The sequence below is a fragment of the Lasioglossum baleicum genome, chromosome 13 (assembly GCF_051020765.1).
Source record: "Lasioglossum baleicum chromosome 13, iyLasBale1, whole genome shotgun sequence".
Classification (NCBI taxonomy): domain Eukaryota; kingdom Metazoa; phylum Arthropoda; class Insecta; order Hymenoptera; family Halictidae; genus Lasioglossum; species Lasioglossum baleicum.
Genome location: NC_134941.1, coordinates 7,515,225 through 7,539,870, shown reverse-complemented (window position 1 = coordinate 7,539,870; position 24,646 = coordinate 7,515,225). Strand labels below are relative to the sequence as shown.

The 24,646-nt window shown below is 33.2% G+C and overlaps 3 protein-coding genes and 1 long non-coding RNA gene across 4 annotated transcripts; 2 read left to right on the top strand and 2 right to left on the bottom strand.

Annotated features, from left to right (window-relative positions):
* Positions 1-1,973: 1,973 nt before the first annotated feature.
* Positions 1,974-3,285, top strand: LOC143215373 (uncharacterized). The gene is made up of 3 exons (XR_013010365.1): positions 1,974-2,132; positions 2,285-2,412; positions 3,056-3,285. It is a non-coding gene; the product is annotated as an uncharacterized LOC143215373 (long non-coding RNA).
* A 784-nt stretch (positions 3,286-4,069) lies between these two features.
* On the bottom strand, positions 4,070-7,535 carry Rcd5 (microspherule protein Rcd5). The gene is made up of 6 exons (XM_076437464.1): positions 7,060-7,535; positions 5,952-6,324; positions 5,581-5,781; positions 5,030-5,449; positions 4,653-4,868; positions 4,070-4,539 (listed from the first exon to the last, which is right to left on the bottom strand). The coding sequence occupies exons 1-6, from the start codon at positions 7,173-7,175 to the stop codon at positions 4,450-4,452; spliced, it is 1,416 nt and encodes a 471-aa protein (XP_076293579.1). The 5' UTR covers positions 7,176-7,535; the 3' UTR covers positions 4,070-4,449.
* Positions 7,536-8,552: 1,017 nt separating this feature from the next.
* Positions 8,553-15,658, top strand: LOC143215367 (protein decapentaplegic). Its single transcript, XM_076437465.1, has 4 exons — positions 8,553-9,097; positions 12,234-12,592; positions 12,700-13,144; positions 13,238-15,658. The coding sequence occupies exons 2-4, from the start codon at positions 12,265-12,267 to the stop codon at positions 13,635-13,637; spliced, it is 1,173 nt and encodes a 390-aa protein (XP_076293580.1). The 5' UTR covers positions 8,553-9,097; positions 12,234-12,264; the 3' UTR covers positions 13,638-15,658.
* Positions 15,385-24,407, bottom strand: Arr (low-density lipoprotein receptor-related protein 6). Its single transcript, XM_076437463.1, has 10 exons — positions 24,031-24,407; positions 22,750-23,775; positions 21,651-22,581; positions 20,958-21,242; positions 20,606-20,886; positions 20,267-20,518; positions 19,289-20,144; positions 18,969-19,204; positions 18,391-18,900; positions 15,385-18,277 (listed from the first exon to the last, which is right to left on the bottom strand). Exons 1-10 carry the CDS (start codon positions 24,095-24,097, stop codon positions 17,904-17,906), a joined length of 4,818 nt encoding a protein of 1,605 aa, XP_076293578.1. The 5' UTR covers positions 24,098-24,407; the 3' UTR covers positions 15,385-17,903.
* Between the last annotated feature and the right edge of the window lie 239 nt (positions 24,408-24,646).

The following is a 24,646-nucleotide window of genomic DNA, read 5'->3' as shown; positions in this document are numbered from 1 at the left end:
GGAAGCGTTTCGGAGATTTGAAGGTCGACTTTGTTTTTTTAAACGGAATACTATATTTTTTATACCAAAATATGGAAGAATGTCGAATTCTGAGTAAAAAAGTATTGACCTTCATTAGCCCTAAACCTAATAATTAACGAGTAATTTCACTTTATTTCCTGAAAATTTTACTCGTTAATTATTAGGTTTAGGGCTAATGAAGGTCAACACTTTTTTACTCAGAATTCGACATTTTTCCATATTTTGGTATAAAAAATATATAGTATTCCATTTAAAAAAACAAAGTCGACCTTCAAATCTCCGAAACGCTTTCACCTGTAGAAAAAAATAAATACACTACATAATATGTACCCCTTCAGACCATGCAACTTCTGTATACAAAACTTTTTCGTGCAACGCATAATATAATTAACGCATAATTTGGAAGTTATATAGGTGTGTGTGCAAGTTGCGTGGATCACCCTGTATATAATAACATATAGTTAGACTTTGATTCGAATCCTTAATTTTTAAAATAAATAACAAAATGTTTCACACTGCGTGAGCACCTTCCCTGTTTCTCTCTCAAACATGTTTAAATGTTTTAATTTTATAAAAAAAATCGGTCTTTACCAAACAAAACGGGAAAACCATTGTATACAAGACGATGCAATACTCCCCATTCTTTATAATCTTTTTATAAGATATTTATGAATATTCTTAAATAAATAATTTTAAATTGTTAACACAATATTTTCCAAATATGGCAAAAATATTTAGGGGGCTTTAAAAATTGATGCGTCATCTGTAAGTATATATATACTGTGTAATAAAATTCAACGAAGAAAAGTGTCCCTCCTTGAGATTCACCGCTGATTTTTTTTTTGAATTCGCGCATTTTCTGTACACCGTAATGTACAGGGTCATCCGTTTGCATGCCAAATATTCGAGATAATGAATTAAAATTTTGTTCATCTTTCAGGAAACTACTTTGTAATAAGTCTGAATTAATGTGCTTTTGTTCTCGCGGATACTATATAAAAGTAGAAGTGTCATATATGTCGCTTAATTTAATGAAGCGTTGGAATGAAATGAAAATTTTCCACAGAATCATAAAAATGATGCGTTCAAACCTGTTTTTAAAAATATCTAACCGATATTTAATTGTTTACGTTTCTTCAATTCTAGGATATCTGTTTTATTTATTTTTCACCAGTTTGACGAGATGCGGGAACAAATATTGAAAAATAATGAGTTCGTTAGGGATTGATTGTATTTTATGCAAAATCACCCATTGATGATTTTTATATCCTGTCAAAACAGCATAGGTATATATATATCTATATATTCACCTCCACCCTTAAAAAAACAAACAAGTTGTGGCTGAAGTGAGCTGGAATGTAACCAGCCTACCTTGAAAACTGGCGCGTATTCGCTCAATATATTGACCCTGAATTTGTTTAAAAACAAATTGAAAAAATGTCCATCGGACCATAAAATTGACCATTTTTATTTCCTAATAAAATTTTAGCTTTGCATACTATTTATACTCACTCGATATATTATTTCTTAATGGCTGTGTGTTAACGCGTATATTATTTATAAATGTCTCGGCAAATAAACCACGGAATCTTTAAAAAATACGATTAAATAATATTAATTATGTTTAATTATTATAGTTGCTAATTGAATTTTTTTCTAAGAAATGCATAATGTGTTTTAGCACAAATATATATTTTCCAATGCACTCGCTACTTCCACAAAAAGTAAAATATGGGGGGGGGGGTACATTTTAAAAGTTTTAAAATTATTTTAATAACTAATGGAAAGATTTATTTCAAAGTAGTTTGTAAATAAAATTATTCGATGTAAATTAGATAAAATACCCCACATATTATACAGTGCATATTAACGAATTACTGTTTCCAGACGCAGACATTTTATAAATTGGGAAAAACCATATAACCGGTTGAAAAACAAAGTTGTTCTTATTCTGAAATAACAGGAGCAAAACGATGCTCGAAGCTCGGGCACGTTCCCGGTGATTCCTCGGAACTCTTTGTGGTCAAGGCGCATATATAAACCCCGTCTTGACCGATCACAACTCAGTTCTCGGTGTTCTCACAGTCAGAATGTTGCGACCGGTGCACTTGGTGAGTTATTCAACCACCGTGGTTCCTTAATTTATTCGCTGTCGCACGTGACGTTATGACAAGTCAATTTTATATATTTTTTTCCTAATTTAAAATCATATATATATATATATATATATAAATTTAAACAATGTGTATCTTTTTGCACTAAGGCTATTCTTCTCTTCATGGTGGTTTTGGTGGCTACCTTGGAAGAGCAATTAGATCCTGCTCGTCAAGAAGCTGAACCACTAATCGTACAAAATGCCAACGATCTAGAAGCTGATGCATCCGGTTGGGGGTATGTTTTATTCAAATAATAAATCATACAAAATATTTTATTATTAATTTAATGATGGTCTTTCTTAATTTGTGGAAAATAGTAAATATTGCCAGTAGGCAATATTAAATATTAAAAGTATTAATAACGAATGTATAAAGTATAAAACAAAATGTCAAACTTTATTTTCGGAAAAAACTAATGCGTCAAATATGCCTATTACTAAATGTTTCAATTAATAAAAATCCAGCAATAGTAAAATATGTATACACAGATATTCGTTTTTACTGACTTTACTATCTTTGATCAATGAGTTGTGTACTCAGTAAGCAAAATGCTCGATTTTGGACGGATATCGCGTATATGCCGACAGAAAGACCGGGAATCTGCCCGGCCCGGCCCCTGCAGAAGCTGCTCGGAATGGCTCGGATAGGCCTGGTTGACTGGGTAGATGTAAACTAGATTATATTATTATAATTATTGTTAGATTTATTTTTTAATGTTTTTCAATCTTATTATAGGTCGGAAAGAAAGTTCTTACAGTTTTTGTTATTTTGATTTCATAATAAAAACCGCAAGAACTTTCTTTCCAACCTAATATATATATCTACGATAAAATAATTTCGTCTAATTTAATACAAAATGGAATTTCTTTGTTTTCAAGGTCCAGACCGTGGCGTTATGGTTGGAGAAATAGCTGGAATGGATGGAGAGGAGGTGGTCCTGGTTGGGGTTGGGGTGGCAGAGCATGGACCGGAAGAGGTGGTTGGTGGTGAACACGCGACAAGATCATTTATTCAATCATTTAAATGAAACGAACTGGAAAACTTCTGTAATTTCATGTTTTTTTTTATCATCATTGAATAAAGACCCAATTGTCTACATTATCCCAAATCAATCTCGTTTTTTTTATTATCATTTTTCTTAGTAAGTTTTCATATATTTATATAGATACTCTTTACGACTAGGAAGATGTTACCTATATATAAGAAATGTGGACGACATGTTCGTTTCTAACATGTTGATATTTTTTTTAAATTTGGTGCATTTGTCGATACAAATTAATGAACTATTTGTGTCTAACACAAAAAGTTTCATCAACAAATATGATGTTTAGTGATTCTTTTTTGTTATTTTAGACCCAGACAAAATTCTTTTTAAATTTTCAAAATGCCCTCCTTCGACTTTTAAGAGGTCTTTCTCGTGTAACGACCAAAAGCGTCGATGTTCAATGAGTCGAAAGAAGTTATTGCACATAATATGTTTCTGAAACTGCATTGGTTTATTCATTTATGTTTTAAGAATACACAGTGATTTTTGTGAGTAAGAATATCTGTCACTCCAAAGTTGTAGTATTATGAAAAGAGTGCTCCGGAAGAATTTCTTCCGCACTGCGGATATAATATGAACAATTATAGTTATTTTAATCGAGGAGTTCAGAAATATTTGTAATCTATATGAGCGTGAATTAGAATAATTAAAAAGGAATAAAAATTGAAATGCAATGTCTCAAATTTGAGATTTGCAGATATTACTAAAATTATAATTCCGACATTAAAGGGACACCTATTGAATAGATATGATGAACTTGTTGTTATTAACTTAACCTGCATGTTTCTTCGCAGATGATCAAGTTGCATACGTAAAAAAAATTTACTGTAAAAATAAAAGGCTAGAATATACAAAATTGAGCAAATTTATTTTTTTCTTAATTTAATAATTATAGACTACTTTATACAAAGCTTTCGTTTATTATATTAAATACGAATGAGATAATATTTTACTTATAATAATGATGAGTGCTAATTAACCTGTTAAATGGGCGATTATTTAAATCTGAGCACATACAAAAATGTAATACAAGACAAATAATTGTGATATAACGATTGTTTTGTTGCAATGAACGTAAATACCTTATAGTTTATGCCAATCATGGATACTATGGAGGTGCCAAGTGTGAGAGGTATGTATTGATTGAATTACGAAGAAAATGAAGAGGTCCTGGAAGGTGAATGATGGATTTTCTTCGGTTAACAGGTCAAAAATGAAACAGAATATTCACGGCTTCAAATTTAGTTTCACTGCTTCCTGACGTATTACAGAAATAAGTTCTTGATTTATTAAAAATATAAACCTAAGACCTGCAATCTGAAAGAAACAAAATATTTTAAAAATAAAAATCTTGTTCAGAACTCACTATTTTACGATCAATAATAATTAATGTTTAAAAGTTAACTGATATAAAAGGAAAATGTCAATACCTCTATTACACTATTATTATTAAGTTTCATTTTATTTCCAGCAAGTATAGGTCTACTGTCCACAAAAATTGGTCGCTTTCCCTCTGAAGAAAGAAAGAAGTCTCCATTATTTCTTAAACGAATTGTTCCTTGTCTTCGAGAAACTTTCCAAGCAGGTCCTTCCAATGTCAAATCTACATCTACGTTGTGGTCTTTCGCTGAACGACCTACAGTAATCTAAGAATGAAAAAATTAAAACATAAATATATAAGCTATGTAAGAGGTAGATCTATGTTTAGTGAAATAAACGGAATATTGAAAAAATTATACTTGATATAAAAGTTATTCAAGATTATTCGTTACTAGCAATAATATGTATTTATTTAGTTTGTAATTACCTCTCGTGACCTCATTAAATATCGAACAAGTCTTCCTCTAAGGATTGCTAAAGTTTGATTATCAAAATCTGGTGGATTTACACCTGTTACACTGTCAACCAGAACTTGCCACCTACTTAGTTCGTTTTCTAATACTCTTATCTCTCTTTTATTTCTTCTGTCAGCTGCAACCAGTTCTGCATCCACTAACTCATCCTTCTGTTCGAGTAACTCTGTGTCATTGATCATTTCTTCCGCATCAGAAAAGTTAAGAACATGTTCGCCACGAGGCAAACTTTGTGCAGTTTGATCAGGAAGAAGATGATACTGTTTCATCAACTGCCAATGAGCTAATAAAGCTTTAGCAGTTCTTGCTGAATAAAACGTGTGTGCATTTGCCTCAACCAGTTCTTGAAAGACTTCCAATGTTGGTTGAGAAGTCTGAAAGAACATGAATAGCGTAAAATATGAGAAAACTTAATGCTCGAAAAGTGAACATGACTGGCGACCATACCATCTTGAGAATGCACGAATAGATACTGACTTAAGTGAGGTTTTTTTATACACATTACCGATTTTATAGTACCAAGAAGATCTTCTTCTGCTTTACTATATAAAGTTCTAGCTTGTACACTAGCAATTAATTCTGGATGTAAATTGCGCATAGCTTGTACCGCCACCCTTGAAACTGCACTATCGTATAGTAGAGCATACCATCTCTGCTGTATTTCTTGTAATGTAAACCGACATGAAAATTTTGTACCTCTATGAACCTGTTTCATAAAATAATTGCTTACACATAGGAATATATCCAAGGACTACAATTAGTCTAACTATTTGTAATGAATAGAGGTGTGCGAGAATGGACAAGATCGTTCAGTTGACCCAACCTGGCATATTTGGGTTCTTGCGCACCTCTAGGTACTGAAATACAAACAAATACCATTCTCAAATCATTTGTCTGCTGAACACCGGTGATTAATGCTAAATCATCTGTAGGCTTCCATCTCCCCAAATCTTTTGTAGCATTAATTGAATGCGAGTGGTTCTTATTCTTTTTATTTTTCCTGCCAGGAGCATTTGAACCCCCAGGTCTACTTGTTCGCCGATTACATCTATCTGGATGAGATACATTTGCAGAAATTGGAATAGGACTTGGTACATTTTGTTGCGGAAGACATTCCATTGGAGTGGTAGAGATTGAAACAGTTCTAGATCTGGAGGCAGACTTTGCACTCGTAGCAGGTGGTTGTAAGTTGAATGTTGTTTCGACAAGCTCATCATCGAACTTTCTGCGTTTTATTGTACGTGAGGAACTATAATTTCAATAACAATTTTGTGTAATTATCAGCACTCTTACATATTATAGAGATAATATTAGGGCACTAATAATTTTGCTTGCAAAAATATCTAGTTTAAAGTAGCTTATACTTTTGATTAATTTCTAGACTGATTTGGAATAATAAATCGATCGAAATGCATCTCTTGTCTTCTTATAATTAGAAAGAAATTTGATTTCCTAATCAGAATCAGGGGAGAAATACGACTCACTTCAGTTTTGTTAGTCTCCCTGAATACAGAAGTGAAAAATGTGCCACAAGAATATTCAATATATAGTTCGTTTTTATATTAATCATTAAAATGGCTTTTAGATCAATGGTATGAACAATTCTTGGATGTAAATTACTAAATCTTGATTAACAAAGTTCTTTTGATCAACATTTGAGAATTATCAATTTTGAATAAAGTAAAGAAATATTACGTGTTTGTTCTTCTTGTAGTACTATTTCAAAAATTGATATTGTTTTTCAATACAATGATCACGAGAAGTAGAAGTAAATTACTACAATTATTATTCATATTTCTTATTACAAACAATTGTTTAATAATTAAGATTACATGATACTTTTAAAAGCTTCCAAATACCGGCTACGTTTAATAACAAGCTGGTTTATTATTTGAAAATGATACACTTGTTTGTATAATAACAACATTCAAAATAAAGCACATAATTACTGATCGCATATAATTTGTTAAAAATTTATAGGCACCTTCTACGCTTTGTAGACAACGAATCCAAACTTGTCGATTCAATGGGTATATTTAAAAATCCATCATTACCGTGAGAAAACCCATGATTTATATTTGAGGGAGTTGGAATATCCATACTTTGCTTTGTGTGACGCAAGGTAGGTTAGTTTAACGTAAACAATGTATTATGACCACGCACAAATGAATTACGCTGGACACAAATGCTGCTGTTGTATTCGCGATCATTTAAAGTACAAAACGGGAGTAGAACTTTGTCGCACGATATTGAGCATTTGTTTAAATAGAAAAAAACTTCACACTTTGTATACAGTAATGCCTCTTGTATTGAGAAAGTTTTATTCTCATCTGTTCTCATCATTCTATTTTGCGCACCAACCATGCACCAACGCACCAACTGCGCGCCCACTTTTCAGAGGGAGATAGACTGAGATAGACTGAGCTAGACTGAAACGGGAGCAGCACTATCGCAATAGCGAAACATCAGCCAATCAGAGCACAGTAATTTTTACATAAGTATACGTTGGTATACTTCGTCTCGAATGCTCTCTACCAGTGATGAAATATTCTGTGGTTTCTACGCGCAAGCGTGACGATTTTAGCGCCAGTAAAGTAAAAAGTTTGGCTAAAATGGGGTAGCTTGGTCACCCCCCATAATTTCGCAAAATTTGTTATGGTTTGATTTTGAAAAATTAATGTATATATAGTATGCGTATGCCAATTAAATATTAATAATAACTTATTTAAAATTCTTGACTCTATTCTCTAATCTATTCTAGACTCTTCTGGCACTTTCCCGCCAATAATAGTTCCCCTGTTTTCCCCACTACATTCTTTACAATATATTCAAATATATTGTAGATACGTTACTGCTTCTGGACGCGCATGCGTGTGGAAACACGCAATATCTCATCACTGCTCTCTACCGACATGTACTTGTACTAAATCACCAATGGCGGCATTTCGAAATTTATGTTAAAATGTAATCTATTTACAAAAGTTTTAAAAAACTTCAGAAGTATTGTTGTAATATTACATGTTACGTAGAGCTATATAATGTAGAGCTGCATCATCGATAAGACATATTCTGGCCAAATAAAATCACTATTTGACAAAATAGTGTCTTCGTTACTGTCTGTGAAAGTTTCTTTCGCATATATATGTATTCCATTCAATTTGATTGTCCTTTTAACAATTCTGTGTACTTAAAGTAAAGTCTTCGATCATTAGATTTGTTGAAGTAAAATACCTAAAACTGGATTTCCAGCATGCGGGTAGAATAACCTTTATTATTTTTTCCTGTTCGTTACATCAAAAGAATTAGTCTCTAACGTTTATATACGTTTCGTTAAATTACACAAACGCGCGATACAGTTTCTAATGAAACGAATACAACGAAGAATCATTTGAAACGTGACCATGTTAGAATACTGGATCTTTAGTTTACAGACTATTCGCGCGCGGCGCTAAACTTGTATCGTCTACTATTAGAGGAGATAGTGTCTTTTTACAAATCTCTTGCTTCATCTCCATCTGACTCCCTCTTTTTCTTTCTCCCCCTCCCGATATCCTACAGTTCTACTCTTCCTCTCGACTTCTCGAAGATTTCCGCGTATATCGAGTTAAGAGATCAGTGCGTACCATCTTAAGCGTTCTCTATTTGCACAACAATCACGGGCGTTCGGAAAACTAGTCACTTACGTAGACCACGTTCACGTTCCCTCGCGAAACACCTGTATATAGAAAGTTTCGACGAAAAATTTTTACGGGAGTTTTTCTTTTTTTTCTCTCTCCCTCTCTCTCTCCCTCTCTCGTGGTCCTCTGTCTGCTTTCTGGTTTGTCTCGGTTCCTCTTTCCCCGTCGGGTGCGCGAGTGCGAAAAATATCAGAGCAGTGTGCGAAGAAGTTCCACATCGATGTATCGATACTAAAAGACTCTCCGGGGGCGAGGTTTTTTTTGAGACAATAATCCCTGAGCGAGGTTACATGGACTCGTTGAAATGTCGTGGCTCCATAAACGACGGACTTACGATTAGCTCGGGTGAGTTTTGACTTTCATCTCGAATAATCACACCGCGGCCGATTCCGTGCAACGGGAAAATGCGCGGTTTCCATTGGCTCAATGGAGTAGATTTACCCGATTGTGGCTGGCCCGATTATTTTAGACGATGACGTGCCTGCTTATGTACACTCAACACCTTGTATCCTTACTCTATCCGTGCCGCATTCCTTTCGCGATTTCAACTGTGCGATATTTCAGTTAAACGGGATATTGCCACTTACACTCACTGCTCTTGTCCGTTCCTCGATATGTGGACAAACAGTCGAACAAACGATAACTGTTCCACACCACAGCGCAAATGAAACAGTAACAGAACCGTGAATAGAAATATAAACATTTTTAGATAACAGCATTTCAAAGAATTTTTCTGTTCTAATATTATTTACAGAATTTGCGCTTAAGCGAAACGATTCAACGTCAAGAACATATCAAACTTTAGCTTGGAACGTTGGATTATAATTATTCTAGTTTTCCAGTAATTATTTCAAATGTATTAGATCTTATTTGTAATTGCAAATGCATGGGAACATTGAGAACCACATTCACCATGCCCTTAGCCATTTATCAATGTAAAATATATCATGTAATACCTTCCATAAATATTATCTGTCAATTTCAACATTGTTTACATTTGGTCACCTGCTCATTCTAAACTTTTCACTCCGTATTTCAAATCGTAATCACGTATATTGGATTAAAAAACATTAAAAATGAACGGGCAATAATAAATAACGTACTTTTTATTTATTGCTGATAATGCGCTTATTTTGATGTTCATTCATCGTGTTTATATTATTCGCATTTTAGTTAATCTGTTATGTGTAACATATATATTATCGTGAAAATTCTCCCAATGAAATAAAAAAAATGTGCTGTAATTGTTCTTTTATTGATATACTCGAAAATAATTTTCCTTTCGAAAACGTAAACATGTTCGCTGGCAGGCAATCCACTGCATTTAAATGAACATTGATCAGATTGTTATTTATTATGAAGTTTGAAAAAACATTTTTTTAAATGATTTATTTGCATATATATTATATTACGAAGATAATTAATAAAATAAGAAAACCCCCACGTAATCTATTAAAAAATTAGAACGCATTCTAATTACCTCTAGCGATTTTAATGTTAAAAACTTATTTTTCAACTCGTTATGAGAACTTAAATTTGAACTTTCATTTACAAAAAATTAATTTTTTTTCAAACTGCTTGGATTATGTAAATTACATTTACAAGTCTGATTGTTGTGTAACATAATTATAATATGTAACATCTTAACATTCCGTTTGATAACGGAAATATTCAATCGCTGTTGTTCAACATACATAAAACGTAATTTTACGGTTACTATAACCGAGTAGGAACTACCTACGTTCAATTTATTCTTATCAATGAAATTATTCACTGCCATGCACATCATCTCGTTAAGTCTGCAGACTTGATTACTTTATCAACTTATTCCTTGTTTTACAAAAAACTTAAATTGTATTTAACAATGCTTGAAACTTCGTTTAATTACGAATTAAATTTTTCAATCGTTATACTTTTCCAGTATCTGTTTGATTCACGATTCTAATATTTTACAGTTAAGAATTTCGCAAAATTTCGGAAAATTAGAATGAAAAATGTATGTCATTCATTAAAGGTAATGTAAACAAAACCTCGTGTATTCGATCTAATATAGAGACAAGCATGTTTTCGAATAATAACATTTTTTCATGAACTTCATTTGTAATAAAGATAAAAAAATTGTATTGTTTATCCAACCTTTTTGGGTTCCATATCTTCTCAATTAGCAAAGTGCATAAACATTTAAGAAAATGAATGTGCACAGAGTTACATTCTCGTCGTGTTTCAATGTAATTTCATTTTACATTGTAACAAAAATTCTTTCAACAATATAGGACATCACTGTTTTTCGAAAGAATATAACTCGAGTCATAATAGCTGTCCACTCCACTTCCATGTAGCATATTGAAGTAATAGGAGTGGGGTGGACAGTTATTATGACGTGAGCTATCTTCTTTCGAAAAACGGATATTAAAAAACACTATTTGTAAAACAGAACACTCAGGATTTAGATTGAATTTTAAAAACTCTATGGAATTGTTTATTTTTTTCTACTTTAAATACTCGAACATACACATTGTTATAATAATAACGTTCTCGTTTTCAATTTAAAATATTTTGTTTGTAGAAAGCTCCTCCGGTATTTTGTAACCTGCGCTTTAAGTAAAAAAACTTAAAGGGTCGAAAAGAAATATGTGAATAGGCGGTTGAATTATTGTCTATGTAGGGAGCAGGTAGAATTCGATTCCTGGAAGCAGAAAGGTTTCCTCAATACAAACCTAATAGCTTTGAGTTGGAGTGGTGTTAGGTATGCTCGAATATTTTGGGTGGTCTCGTGTCTCCGTAGTACCTCAGAAATAAAGTGCTCTTTTGTGTTATTTTAACTCCATTTTCTGTAGTTTATTCTTATTTGAAGTTCAAAATCAGAAGAATAAATAATAATACGATCAAATAACTTACAAATATTTTCAATTTCTAAACAACGTGAATAACGAAACGTGTCACGGCATAGAGGGTAGATATAGTCATTTAAATACTCACTAACAATAGGTTATACAAAATAACTGGTCGAATATTTAAAATGATAAAGATAATATCAATCAATATTACGCCGATTTTGGTACAATATTTTAATTCAATTGCAGATTTCCTTTCGCATCGTTTTCGTTTAATCTGAACTTTTTTCCATTTCGGTATTAGCGTTCGCGAAAATTTTGAAAATAATCTAAATAAACACGTTGAACCATTTCGCTAATGTTTAATGTTATATGCGATATAATATCAATCATCTTTACATTAAAATAATAAAACTTTTAAGTTTGCGAATCGTATAAAATTGCTTTAACATAAATTTTGATTTATTTTATTTATATCGATCGCGTAAAGAGGGTGCGCGAAATTTGAATTGTATTCTCCAATGTTTGAACAAACAAATAAATTAGATTTAAAAAATACTATTAACGAACAAATACAGTGTATTATTTTATGCTTTTACATAAATTTATGTAAACCACTTGTAGACTAAATGATGTTTTATTATTAGGGAGGCAACATCCGTGAGCAACGACATCACAATGCGCATGTTGCTGCCACTGAGATTGGTTTTCGTCGCAGCAAACTTGCTGCTGGCAGCTACCAAAGCAAATGTCCATATGCACTTGCATTCCGACACTGCCAAACACTTTTCTATTGGAGAACATGAACAAGCAATCGCTGGAATAGAGGCTAGCCTATTATCACTTCTTGGTTTTGCAAAAAGGCCGAAACCACAAGGTCCAGCTTATGTTCCAGACTCTTTAAAAAATCTTTTTGTAAAACAAAATACCATTGGTATGGCTGATATTGCTAGACCAGGTATTCATGCTAGGTCTGCTAATACAGTTCGCTCCTTCCCTCATATTGGTAAGCGTAGTTTCTAGTCTAATTATCAAAAAACCGTTACAATGTAAAGCATACTTCTAAGTAGTAATAACTGCAATGATTGACAAAAATTGTCTTTTTGATTACAGAGAGTGACTTAGACCATAAATTTCAGTCACCGAATCGCTTTCGTCTTTCCTTCGACTTAAGTAGTATACCGCCAGGAGAGACATTACAAGCTGCTGAATTAAACGTCTCTCGCAAATCCATATCAGATGAAAAAGATTCTACGCAGATGCTGGGTAGAATACTTGTCTATGATATTTTACGTCCTGGTACAAAAGGACATAGTGCTCCACTATTGCGTTTAATCGACAGTAAGCTGGTTAGTACTAAGAAGAATGGCACAATTAGTTTAGACGTTCACCCTGCTGTCGAGAGGTGGATAGAGGATCCTACAAATAATCATGGGCTCCTGGTGCATGTACGTGGAAGTAAACAGGAGCATGTACGTTTAAAAAGAAGTATAAACGAGAGAAATGAAACATGGGTCATTAGTCGACCAATGTTATTTACTTATACAGATGATGGCAGGTACGAAACAGCCTTTTTCTTGTGATAACATAATTCAATTTTGTATTCTTGTATTCGATCAATACAAAATTAATTTAATTAATTATGTAATAGGTACAAAATGTCCTCCGCAAGCCAAATAATGGATCGCCGTGCCAGAAGAGCTGCACTCCGAAAAAATCGACGAAAAGATGGTCGTGAAAACTGCAGGCGACACCCGCTTTATGTTGATTTTGCAGATGTAGGTTGGAATGATTGGATTGTTGCTCCTCCAGGTTATGATGCTTTTTACTGTCACGGCGATTGTCCATTCCCTCTGGCAGATCATTTAAATTCTACCAATCATGCGATTGTTCAGAATTTGGTTTATTCAACGAAACCAAGCATGGTGCCGAAAGCTTGCTGTGTACCAACTGCACTCAGTTCAATATCCATGCTTTATCTTGATGAGGAGAATAAAGTAGTTCTGAAAAATTATCAGGACATGGCTGTTCTTGGGTGTGGATGCCGTTGACCATTCACTGACTGGTTTAGTGAAATATTTTCATAACGAAGTATTTATGTGCGACAAGAATGAAAATGGTTTTAAAAGACAATAGCAAAGTGAGACGCTTAAGAATTCAGATTCTGCTAAAGCGAATCGAATGGGTAGTAAATATTGCCATGTTAGGAGGGTACATTGAGTGTTTGTACAATTAAGGCACACATAAGAGATTTGAATTTGATTGTATGCGAAAGACCAATCCCATTGTTAATTATACAGGATTATAATAGTCCTGAATGCCTAACTTGTCTATCTATGAAATGAACAGGGATGAGAAGATTTAGTATTATATGCGATTTTGATACATCACATTACTACACAAAAATATAGAGATAGGTAGGAATTATAATAAATATTTTGATAGAAATATCTCGAGCTCTTCAAAATGATATACATATAAACATATATCAGGCGACTATTGCTGAAATTAATGATTATTTTTACACATATGATCGACTGATCTAATTGATCAGATTAAGAGTTGTGCCTTATTCTGAGAAGCTTTCCTTTCGGGAAAGGGAAACATTTTTTAACGAAGATTTAAATCAAGGTAAATACGCGCGCCAAAATTTCAAGTTTCCTCATCTTGTTCGAAAAATTTATAATGATTAGTCATGATATCGTTTGTCATTGACTTTTTGGGAGCAAGACTTTTTTTATAGAATAACTACTTTTTCTTTGGTACTGTAAAATTTATCTCGCATTGACTTCTTTTGTGAAAGTTAATGAAATAATTATTTAAATAATTGCAGTATTCTAAGTTTATTTTGAACATATATCAAATATATACATTAGGCCCTTTTAATGCTATAAAATGGAGTAAAGGATCTTTACACGTGGAAAGAATTATTTTAAGATGCTCTGTTATTCATGTCGACTAATTCACACATTAAGATAAAAGATCTATAATAAGTCATATTACATTTTTATGAATTATAAATAGTATTTTTTAACTTTAGAATCATAGTGGAACTAAAAGTTCAGAAAATAAATGTGTAATTTCTTAACTATTAGTTTAGTCTTCGCAAATATGTATAAACAAATATAAGAAGCAAACGGACATGTCTTCGATTTAACTATACTTTTTAGAAGATTACTAAGTATTTGAAAATATGATTACATACTTTCGAAATTATGTTATACTCTGACCAATGAATAACACAATGAATGAATTTAAGACTATAATGTAAAAATGTAGAAGTAATTTGAAATCTTAGTCCATATTCAAAGATCTAAATTAAATATATATTAAGTTGTATTTCACAATAGACAAGTTAAACAGTACGCCAAGCTGTCTTGATTTTGTAACTTGTGAACAATTCGCCTATCGCAATATTTTGATAGATGTAATAGAAGCGTAAAATTTGTACTGTATTCGAAAACATCTTATACATCACAAACAGCGATATATTGTATGTGAAATACCAAGACTACACAGAATAATAATATAAACAGAATTTATTTTGAATTAATCAGTATGTCAATCTATTTTGTGAAGAAATATAAAATATTTAACATTTCGTCCTTCGCACATATTGTCAAAATTATCTGTAGTAACTATGCTTTTATTTGATTGATTTTAATAACTAAAATCATCTTGATAATATGCGTGTAGCATAAATACACTTTGAAAATACAGCTAATTTATAAATTAACAATGTCTGCCGTCGAGAAGGAACCGTACCTGCGTAAGGAACAATTATTTATTCTGTTAACAAAGAAATCTAAGCATATGTATATTTGTACAAAAAGAAGGAAGAAAAAAGTTAAGAATCGTAAGTAATTGTGGCGCGCGTCGGCCTGTAAAATCTGTAAAATAGATAGAAATAAAAAAGGACCAATGTAAATAGTGCGTCTGTATAGTGTATTAGTATATATAGTATTTTATTCGATGTTTTTATTACTCTATTTCTACGTTCTTCAATTGTACACAGATATTGCGCGTGTGTAAATAGTAAATAAATTTTAATAAATAGATATATTAAATTACATTTTATGCTTTTGTACTTAAAAAAAGTAATAAACGACAATCACAAAGGAATAGACAAACGTCAATTGAAAGTTAAGTGGCATTTACGAAGGGGCAGTAACATTATTATTTTAAGACATTTAAAACATATACATATTTTCTCAGCAAGCGTTAAATAAAATAACAGGTGGTATATAAAATATGTAACAAAAGTTTTATTTTTTTTTATACAATTATGCTACATACATAGGACAATGCATTTCTCATTGTAAATGTAAAAAAAATATAGAACAATTATTTCAGTCTTTAATGCTAAAAGAGAATAATAATTTAATAGAAGAGTTACTCTTCAAGGCTCGTGTAATGGCAGTGCGAGGTAAAAACCATTTTCACAAACATGATATGTTGTGTATTTTGTACACAAGATTTTGAATTTTGCATTACGTTTTCCAACAATTTTGTATGTTTTATGGCACAACTTGATTATAAATTGTGAAAACAGTGTCTTTTCCACTTACTTATCATTAAAAAAGTACAACTTGTGAATTTCTGACGTTCTCATTGACATTTACATAAAAAATGCAAATTAATGCGAGTTTCTTCTATTTTTATTGCAAACTTTTCATAAAATGCAATACTTTCTACGAATATATATTTTAAATATTCTTAGGTTATTTATTTTTACCCTTATATTTTTGTTACTGTTATTTTGATTTCGTTTTTGTTAGAAATAATTTTAAATTCTACTAACTATTTGAAAAGATATTTCCTAATGATTATTATACGTATTATTTTAATTTGTAATACAGATTTTGATATGTTTTTGTTGTAGGCATGAAACTTAAAAAGTTATAATTTTTTGTTCAATATACTGTATGTGCATGAGTAAGAGTATAAATGTTTAATAATCTAAAAATAGTACTTATAAAAAAGGAATCCATCTGTTTAAACAATTTGCATAGTAGTGACTAAGAACCATTTACAGTCTTTATACATTCTTACAATATTTACAACGCTTTATGATTAAATCACTTACATTATAAAGTTAGTAGGCACAATGGTATTAATCTCTTTACAGGAATAAATGTGATGTCAAAATCAGACTTGATCGTACTAAAAAAATGTACTGTTAACAAATTTTTCATTTTGCTGCTTCTTTTAGAGCTGCCTCTGGCGTAATTAATATGGAAGTGTTAGTTGAGCGGCGGATCTGGGCATCGGCTTTATGAGCTACAACGCAGGGTCCCTTTCAGTCAAAGGGCCCCTTTCATAGTCAAAAGATTAAAAATAAAAACTTAAGAAAAAATAAATTACAAAAATATTTTTGGTACTTTAATTAATTTGGGTTAATTGGGGGTAGGGCCCCAAAAAGTGTTAACCCGGGGCTCCAAAATTAACGGTCCGCCGCTGTGTTGAATAAAAATATTTGACACTAAACATGTTATAAAATTTTCTTGTCCGTTACATTTTTAAGGTTTACCCCACTTCGAAAATTTAAAAAATCGAACGTTTCTAAAAACTTAAATCATAGTTTATAGCAGCAAAAACAAATCTCACTGGATTCATGAATTTTATAGATTCAAGGCGCCAATCTAGATTATTTTAACAAATCACACTATTGAGTTTTGCTTTTGCTATTATAATAAGCAAAAAGCAATTATTCTTATGCAATTATTCAACTATAAACGATACTTTTTCTTCAAATGTTCATTTCCACAAAAATCAGAATTTACAAAACTCCCTGTGTACTAAGTAACATTTTTCAAAAATAGGTTTTCTAAGAAGACGCGGGGATGAAACATTCCGTTTGAAATTAGCGTCAATCATTAAAAATGATAATAAAAATCGTCAAAGCCGTCTCCAAGATGTTAAAAGAACTTCTATGAATTGTCACGGCTTCCGCCTCTCCCCTAAAAATGCCCAAAAATAATTTCGATTCTTCAAATCAAAGTGGTGTAACCCTTTCAAACAGGTATCTAGAACACTGTCCTAGCTCCATCGAAATTGAGAATAACATAACTGCGTCCACTTCGGGTGCTCTATAAAAAGTGAGCAAAATTTGCCCTGAATAGTCATTCTCAAGAATGATGAAATAAAAAATTTTACGTTTGTCGATGTCGATCATTAAAAAGGAACATACGTTCATTGTCTTTACAAATAAATTAAAAACATTGTAATAAAATCTTGAGTTTTCGTAGAATCTTTGAAAATTTTGTAAAAAAATACAAATTTTATGAAGGATAAGATATTTAAAAAGTGTGGTATATTCAAGGAACAGGAGAGGGTGGCGGCGGAAGTGGACTGAAGTATGTCGATGATCTTGAGCTAGGGGACGGAGGACAACTAATTCCTGCATCGCTTTGATAAACAGACCTCGGAGTAGGAGGTGGAGGAAAGGGTTCACTTTCATATCTATACCTTGCTGGGTAATTACTGTCCGACTCGTCGCACACATCTGTACTACAAGGAGTCGGAGGTGGAGGCTGATTAATACTTCTATAATGTCTATAAGGTTTATATCTAGACGCATTACTGCTTGAGCATCTGGTAGAATTTGCAGTTGTTGCTGGACTTGGCGGAGGATTTAACGTTTCTTGAGGATATCCTCCTGCTGAACTCCCCCGCGTTGAACTCGATGCACCTTAACAATTATATATGATTTTGTATTACTTACAGTCATTAAATCAGAATAATTAAATATGGACTGGATAATTATAAATAAATGCGAGAGATAAAAATAAAAAACTGGCTTACCAGTAATATGACTTCGATCATAACTAGATCCAATACTACTGCCGTTTAGCATCGACATCCCTACAGTATCCATTCCAATTTTTAGATCTTTCCTACAATTTTTCTGTGTAAACATTGGTTTTGCCAACCTTGCTGGTTTCGGCGACAAAGGATCTCCAGCGGAGTCGTGTAAAATATCAGGTAACTCCTCGTTGTTTATAAACCTTCTTCTGCAATAGTAAAATCCAAAAGCAACTGCAGTTATTGTCACAGACAATGCAATAAGTACAATAATGACGTAGGTCATTTTTCCAGATTCTAATGAATTGCTTTCTTGTCGAGGATTATTTGCAGGTGTGCACAAGGATGGAAATTCGTCGCTACCATCGGCACAATCCTCCCAGCCATCACAAAGATTTGTTGTGGAAATACAAACACCGTTCCCGATGCATTGAAATTGATCAGGACAACAGTGAGCTTCATCCAGACCATCATGGCATTGAGCGGTGCCATCGCATACCCATGCCATATCTAATAAATATACAAATATTTTTCATCGTAAGTCGTAAATATTCTCATTTTTAATTTCTAATTCTTACCAATGCAATGACCACTTTGGCATTTGAACTGTTCGCGACTACAAGCTGGGCATCCTAGTTCATCGCTTCCATCAGGACAATCTGTTTGACCGTCACATTTCCATATTGCGGGTATACAATTTTTCGGCATTGCAGAACTAGGCGCTGCGCAAGTAAAATAGTCTGATCCACAGGCCGGTGCAGCTCTGCAAGTTTTCTCATCTTCAGAAAGAACCAGAGACTTTGGACAAGAACACCTGGAAGTAACATTGTCTAAGTTCGTTCCGAATATAGATAAAACGACAAAGAATACATGTTAATAACTTGAAGAAAATTCTTACATGGAAGTAGTCGTTCCAATACAAAAATGGGAACATCCTCCATAATCTCGAAAAGGACTACAAATATGTGTTTTCATTACATCATTTTGTGGAGCATTTACTGTAATTAAATCTGTGAGTGCTTTGTTCATAACCATTTTTCTTCCGCTTCCGGATTTGTTAACACGTTCTAGGCTCATCGTGTCTTTATCAAACCAATAAACAAAATCGAAAAAGACAGCCAAATATATGATTGAGCCTTGTTTAACAGGAGATACCAGAATTTTTCTATTATTCCCATCGAAATCTGCACATTCGATTCTATTTCCGTGTGCCCAATATATGGTATTGGAAACTGCATCGACTGCAATACTAGTTGGCTGCTCCAGATCGGTTGCAATCACGACCCTCTCCTTTCCATCCATTTTACTGCGCATCACTCTCATCTTTCTTCCGACATCCGTCCAGAAAAGTAATCTCTTTTCAGAGTGTATAGCAATGTTTCTTGGTTTCTCTCCGTCACCTTTAACGACAATGCCCAAAGCAGAACCGTTATCAAGTTTTGTTACATTGATCGCATCATTTATAGCACAAGACCAGAACAGCAGTCTTCCTAGAGAATCCAGTGCTAGATCAACGGGATGTCCAGAACTTCCGGACACAACTATCGTAGAATGCGTTTTATTTTCCAGAGTCTTTCTTATAGATGAAGTCCGGCCATCTATCCAATAAATATACTGGGTTATTGGATCGAATTCTATAGATCGTACATTTTTTAGTCCCTGAATTCGTAGAACTATATCTGGACAGTCATTAGTATCGGGAAGAAAACGATAAATTGCGTTTCGTAAACTGTACATCATGAATGTGTTTGGTGCTGTAAATGAAATGTCATATTTATAATGAATATACATATATTTAGTCTAAAAACGAAAGGAAAATTCAATGAAACGTTTCAGAAATAGCCATTACAATCATAATGAAGTTAAGTATACATACCAATGCAAGATCTATTGTCCTCTCCCAAGGTATAATGTGTTGGGCATTCACACTTGAAAGAAGTAGACACACTTTCGTTTTCTCCGGGTAAAGCGATACAGAGATGACTGCAATTTCCATTTTTCAATGCACAAGGATTCCATCCCGCTTGTTTGGAAGCATGGAAAACTAATAAGTCTGTCACAGATTCTAATTTGTTATGAATTTTTACTCTACTTGCTCCGGTAGTTTTATTAGCTTTTTCTATATCACCTATTAATAATACACAAGCATTTGTATCATTTATATGAAATGATAATGTGCCCAATTGTTAATTAATTGAACTCAATTGTTCCTTACCTGTATTCCAATCTGTCCAGTAAATGTAATCTTGGTACTGAGTAATGCTAAATGGGTATCCAATATTCTGCGTTATAATCGCCTCTTTCTTCCTTGTGCGTAAATCAAAGCAATCAATGGCTGGAGTATGTAAATCTGCCCAATATAATTTTTGCGCTGAATGATCAATTGTTAATCCATTTGCTCTTCCAATATTAAAAAGTATTGTTTCGCGATTTGTACCATCTAGAAATGTTCTTTCTATACTTCCGGAATTTCCCCATTCTGTCCAATACATATAGCTGCAAACAATGAAATTATATTAGGTTCTCCACATAATATTTTCGAATTTAAATGAATCCAGTGTAATTACCCTCGAGTAGGATCAAGAACCACACATCTAGGTTCAGTAATATCATTCCAAATAAGCACTTTTCTACTGCAGCCTTCTAATCTAACCATTTCTATTCTTCGAGTTCCCGTATCACTCCAGTACAAATTATGAGCAATCCAATCTATTGCTAGACCCTCAGGTGTTTCTAAACCAAGATCAACTACTCTTTCCATGTCAGAACCATTTATAAAAGCTCTTGTAATTGTTTTCAATTTAACATCCGTCCAGTAAATGCGATTATCTGCTATACTAAAGTCTAAGGCGCTAATACAATGAAAACATATTTTAATTAATAAATCTGTATTAAGTAGAGCTGTGCGAATAGAGCTGAAACGAGTTGGATTCTCAAAAATTCGAAATTCCCAAGCATATTCAGGTTCTCGCACACCTCTGATATCAAGACAAAATTTGAATATTAATCAAGAAAATATTTGATAATATGTTTATGTGTTAAATATTGCATTTATAATTACTAGACTGCGGATCTTTATGCATTTATAGCAAAATAGAGTAAATGAAATTCAAAATTGTTGGAAAATTAAAAAAATTGTAAATGCCAATTCTCATTAAGGGAAGAAATAACTTTCAATTTACTTTCTATTTCTTGCAATCGATGCAGACAATTTTTATTTTGCATAAAGAGATCCGCAGTCCAATAATTACAAAACGTACCTTGCATCTTTAACACCAGTCAATGGGATAATATTATCATTATTCGCGTTTTCGATACTAATTCTTCCAATGTTTTCTTTTTTTGCAAATAGCATAAATGCATCTGGCACAACGCAAGTCCTCTTATCTTTTGTTAGTTCGTACCCGATCTGACAAGCACAGACATATTTATTTTCAGGTCTGTTTAAACACAAGTGACTACATCCTCCATTATTTTTTGCGCAAGGGTTTGAACCGTTAACCTTTCCTAAATGCACTGCTTTTAAACCCATAACATTTGGAACTTGATCAACAATAACCTCTCTTTCACCGCCAGTAAGTTTATGTGCTCTATCTACACTTCTTCTTTGCCAATCGGTCCAATACAAATAATCTCCTAATAAGCTTAATCCAAAAAGATGTGGCAAATTGTCAGTAATCACTTCTCTTCTGTCTGTGCCATCCATATTACAAACTTCAATCTTATCAGTCTTTGCATCGCACCAGTAGATTTTCCATCTAGCAAGATCTAAAGCAATTCCATTTGGCCAAACAATATCTTTAGTTACTAAAAGAACACGTTCTGTACCATCGAGGTTACTTCTTTCTAGTTTTGGACGTTTCTCGTTCCAGTCAGTCCAGAACATCCAACCAAGTTCTGGAGCTAGAGCGATTGCTCTAGGTTCTATTAAGTCTTCATTTATTAATACTTTCCTACTTGTACCATTTAATCGAGCTACTTCGATTCTGTCTGTTCCCGTGTCAGTCCAGTAAAGATTCTGAGCCAACCAGTCAACAGCTATTCCATCAGGATTTTCCACCTCTGTTACTATAATGTTTTCTTGGTTAGAGCCGTCAAGCGAGGCTCTGCGAATTGCGCAGGCTTCTTCATCAGTCCAATAAAGCATTTCTTGCACAGGGTCAAAGTCAATTGCGATCGCATGTTTGATTCCTAATTTTGTTTAAAAAAGACAAAGTTATTAGCACATTTATTTCTCTTGAAGTTACAGTTTTTGAAACCAAATTGCAAAAAGGTGATTCACAGATAACAGATAAAAGTAAAAATGCAGAACACATTTTATAATCTACGAGAGAAAGGACAAATCCAGGATACTCGTACCTGTTAATGGTAAAACAAAGTTCGTGTAATCAGGGGAATCCAAAGATATGCGACAAATCTCATTTCTTTGAACTATTAACAATAGTTCTTCCGGTCTCTCGGCACAAGTCAAATTATCTATTAACTTAACACCTGTAGGACACGCACAAGTGTAACCAGGTTCCGACGAACTAAGGAGACATAAATGTGAACAATTTCCATTATTCTTCTCGCATGGATGACTACCACGTGGCTGTCTTCTAACGTCCCACACTTCTATGTCACCAGGAATATATTCTCCGTGCAATAATTCTCTAGGATGCACTTGATTTTGCTGTACATCGTACGAGTGTATACACCATGTTTTCCAATCAGTCCAATACAGTCTGTGATCGAAAAATGTTACAGCAAAAGGATAATCTAATTCGTGTTCTATGACTTTTCGCCTATTTTTGCCGTAATAGTCCATTACTGCGATAAATTTGAGTTTTCCATCTACCCAGTAAACTAATTCGTTTTCATAATCCACTGTTAGACCATTTGGCCAAAATATATCATCAGAAATGATCACTTCTCTCGTCGATGGATCTCCATTCATTGCAGCTCTTTCTATTTTAGGTACATCACCCCAATCTGTCCAAAAAAGTATACTTTTCATTGGTACAAGAGCAATAGCTCTGGGCTGATAAATGTCTGTCCAAAAAAGAACTTTTCTATGACGTCCATCGATGCTGGTTACTTCTATTCTATTCTTTTCTCCATCCGTCCAATATAACTTTCCTGTATACCAATCACAGGCTAAACCGTCAGGAGAAATTAAACTAGAATTCACTACAACCATTCTCTCACCAGTGTGAGTACCATTCGTTTGAACACATTGAATTATTTCTAGACCACTATCCGACCAACAAACTAATTCTTGCTCGTAATAAAAATCTAAAGCTGCCCCTTCAGAGACATCTTTAATGATAGTAGTTATTTTGTTAGTACGAGAGGCATTAGCCATTCTAATATCCTTTTGCGTGACAAATAGAAGCGTTGGTGATCCTAGAACAATAAATATAATAATTATTACGTTACAGTAATAGTTTCGCTAATTAGTGTGTAAACATTAAAGCACACTCTTGTGTGAGTAGAATTCACGGCAATAAGCAGCACAGCAAATATATTAACTTTTATCACAATTTTACATGATTATTGTAACATAGTAAACAGACTTCAACATTGTGTGTAAGAATTTCGTACGTGAAATCGTATCATAACCTTTATTTACTGGTTTAAAGCAAAATAAATACGACCTACCATTCGAAAAAAGTACCAGTTTGAAAAAGGACGCAGCCAAGATGATTATTAAACTAATGACAGCCATTCTAACAGTTTTAAGAGGATATTTAAATTGTGAACATTACGAGGAGCACCTAAGGCATCGTTCGTCAATCCTCATTCATGACGAACGATCGATCCGCTCCCCGTGCACTTTATTGGACGTTCATTTATTAGAAGTTTTACGCTTCTCTCAACGTAATATCAAATAGAAGATATTCTCCATCCTTTGAATAAACTATTATCTAATTAGACGCTTCGCCAGAAGCCAGCGGTTCCCATAAACCAATCATTACTACCCGTACACTTCCAATTGATAATGAAGCTTAACTGAATGTGACGTCACAAAAACAAACTGCAGGTTAGATCGTCGAACATCGAAGATCTTTGTAGAAATGAAACTCTAATCCTTGTCGAAATTAATGTTCAGAGCGCATGCGTCTCTAAATTGTACCATAAACACTTCAGACGTATTTCATTTGATTTACAAAATATTGGGTTGGAACGAAAATTCGTAGCGTTTGTAAATTAGAATTGAAAGCTAAAATTCAGATATATATTCATAGATTTATTCAATAATATATATTTTCCATTC

Excerpts from the sequence above, each read along its gene's own strand:
- Arr (XM_076437463.1), bottom strand. The coding sequence starts at position 24,097 with ATGGCTGTCATTAGTTTAATAATCATCTTGGCTGCGTCCTTTTTCAAA. Across the intron at positions 21,243-21,650 it reads ACTGGTGTTAAAGATGCAAG|CGCCTTAGACTTTAGTATAG; the intron begins GTACGTTTTGTA and ends TCATTGTATTAG. Across the intron at positions 20,145-20,266 it reads GGACAATAGATCTTGCATTG|CACCAAACACATTCATGATG; the intron begins GTATGTATACTT and ends TTTCATTTACAG.
- Rcd5 (XM_076437464.1), bottom strand. The coding sequence starts at position 7,175 with ATGGATATTCCAACTCCCTCAAATATAAATCATGGGTTTTCTCACGGT. Across the intron at positions 5,782-5,951 it reads AGACAAATGATTTGAGAATG|GTTCATAGAGGTACAAAATT; the intron begins GTATTTGTTTGT and ends TTTATGAAACAG. Across the intron at positions 4,540-4,652 it reads ATAATAATAGTGTAATAGAG|ATTGCAGGTCTTAGGTTTAT; the intron begins GTATTGACATTT and ends TGTTTCTTTCAG.
- LOC143215367 (XM_076437465.1), top strand. The coding sequence starts at position 12,265 with ATGCGCATGTTGCTGCCACTGAGATTGGTTTTCGTCGCAGCAAACTTG. Across the intron at positions 12,593-12,699 it reads TCGCTCCTTCCCTCATATTG|AGAGTGACTTAGACCATAAA; the intron begins GTAAGCGTAGTT and ends TTTTGATTACAG. Across the intron at positions 13,145-13,237 it reads ACTTATACAGATGATGGCAG|GTACAAAATGTCCTCCGCAA; the intron begins GTACGAAACAGC and ends ATTATGTAATAG.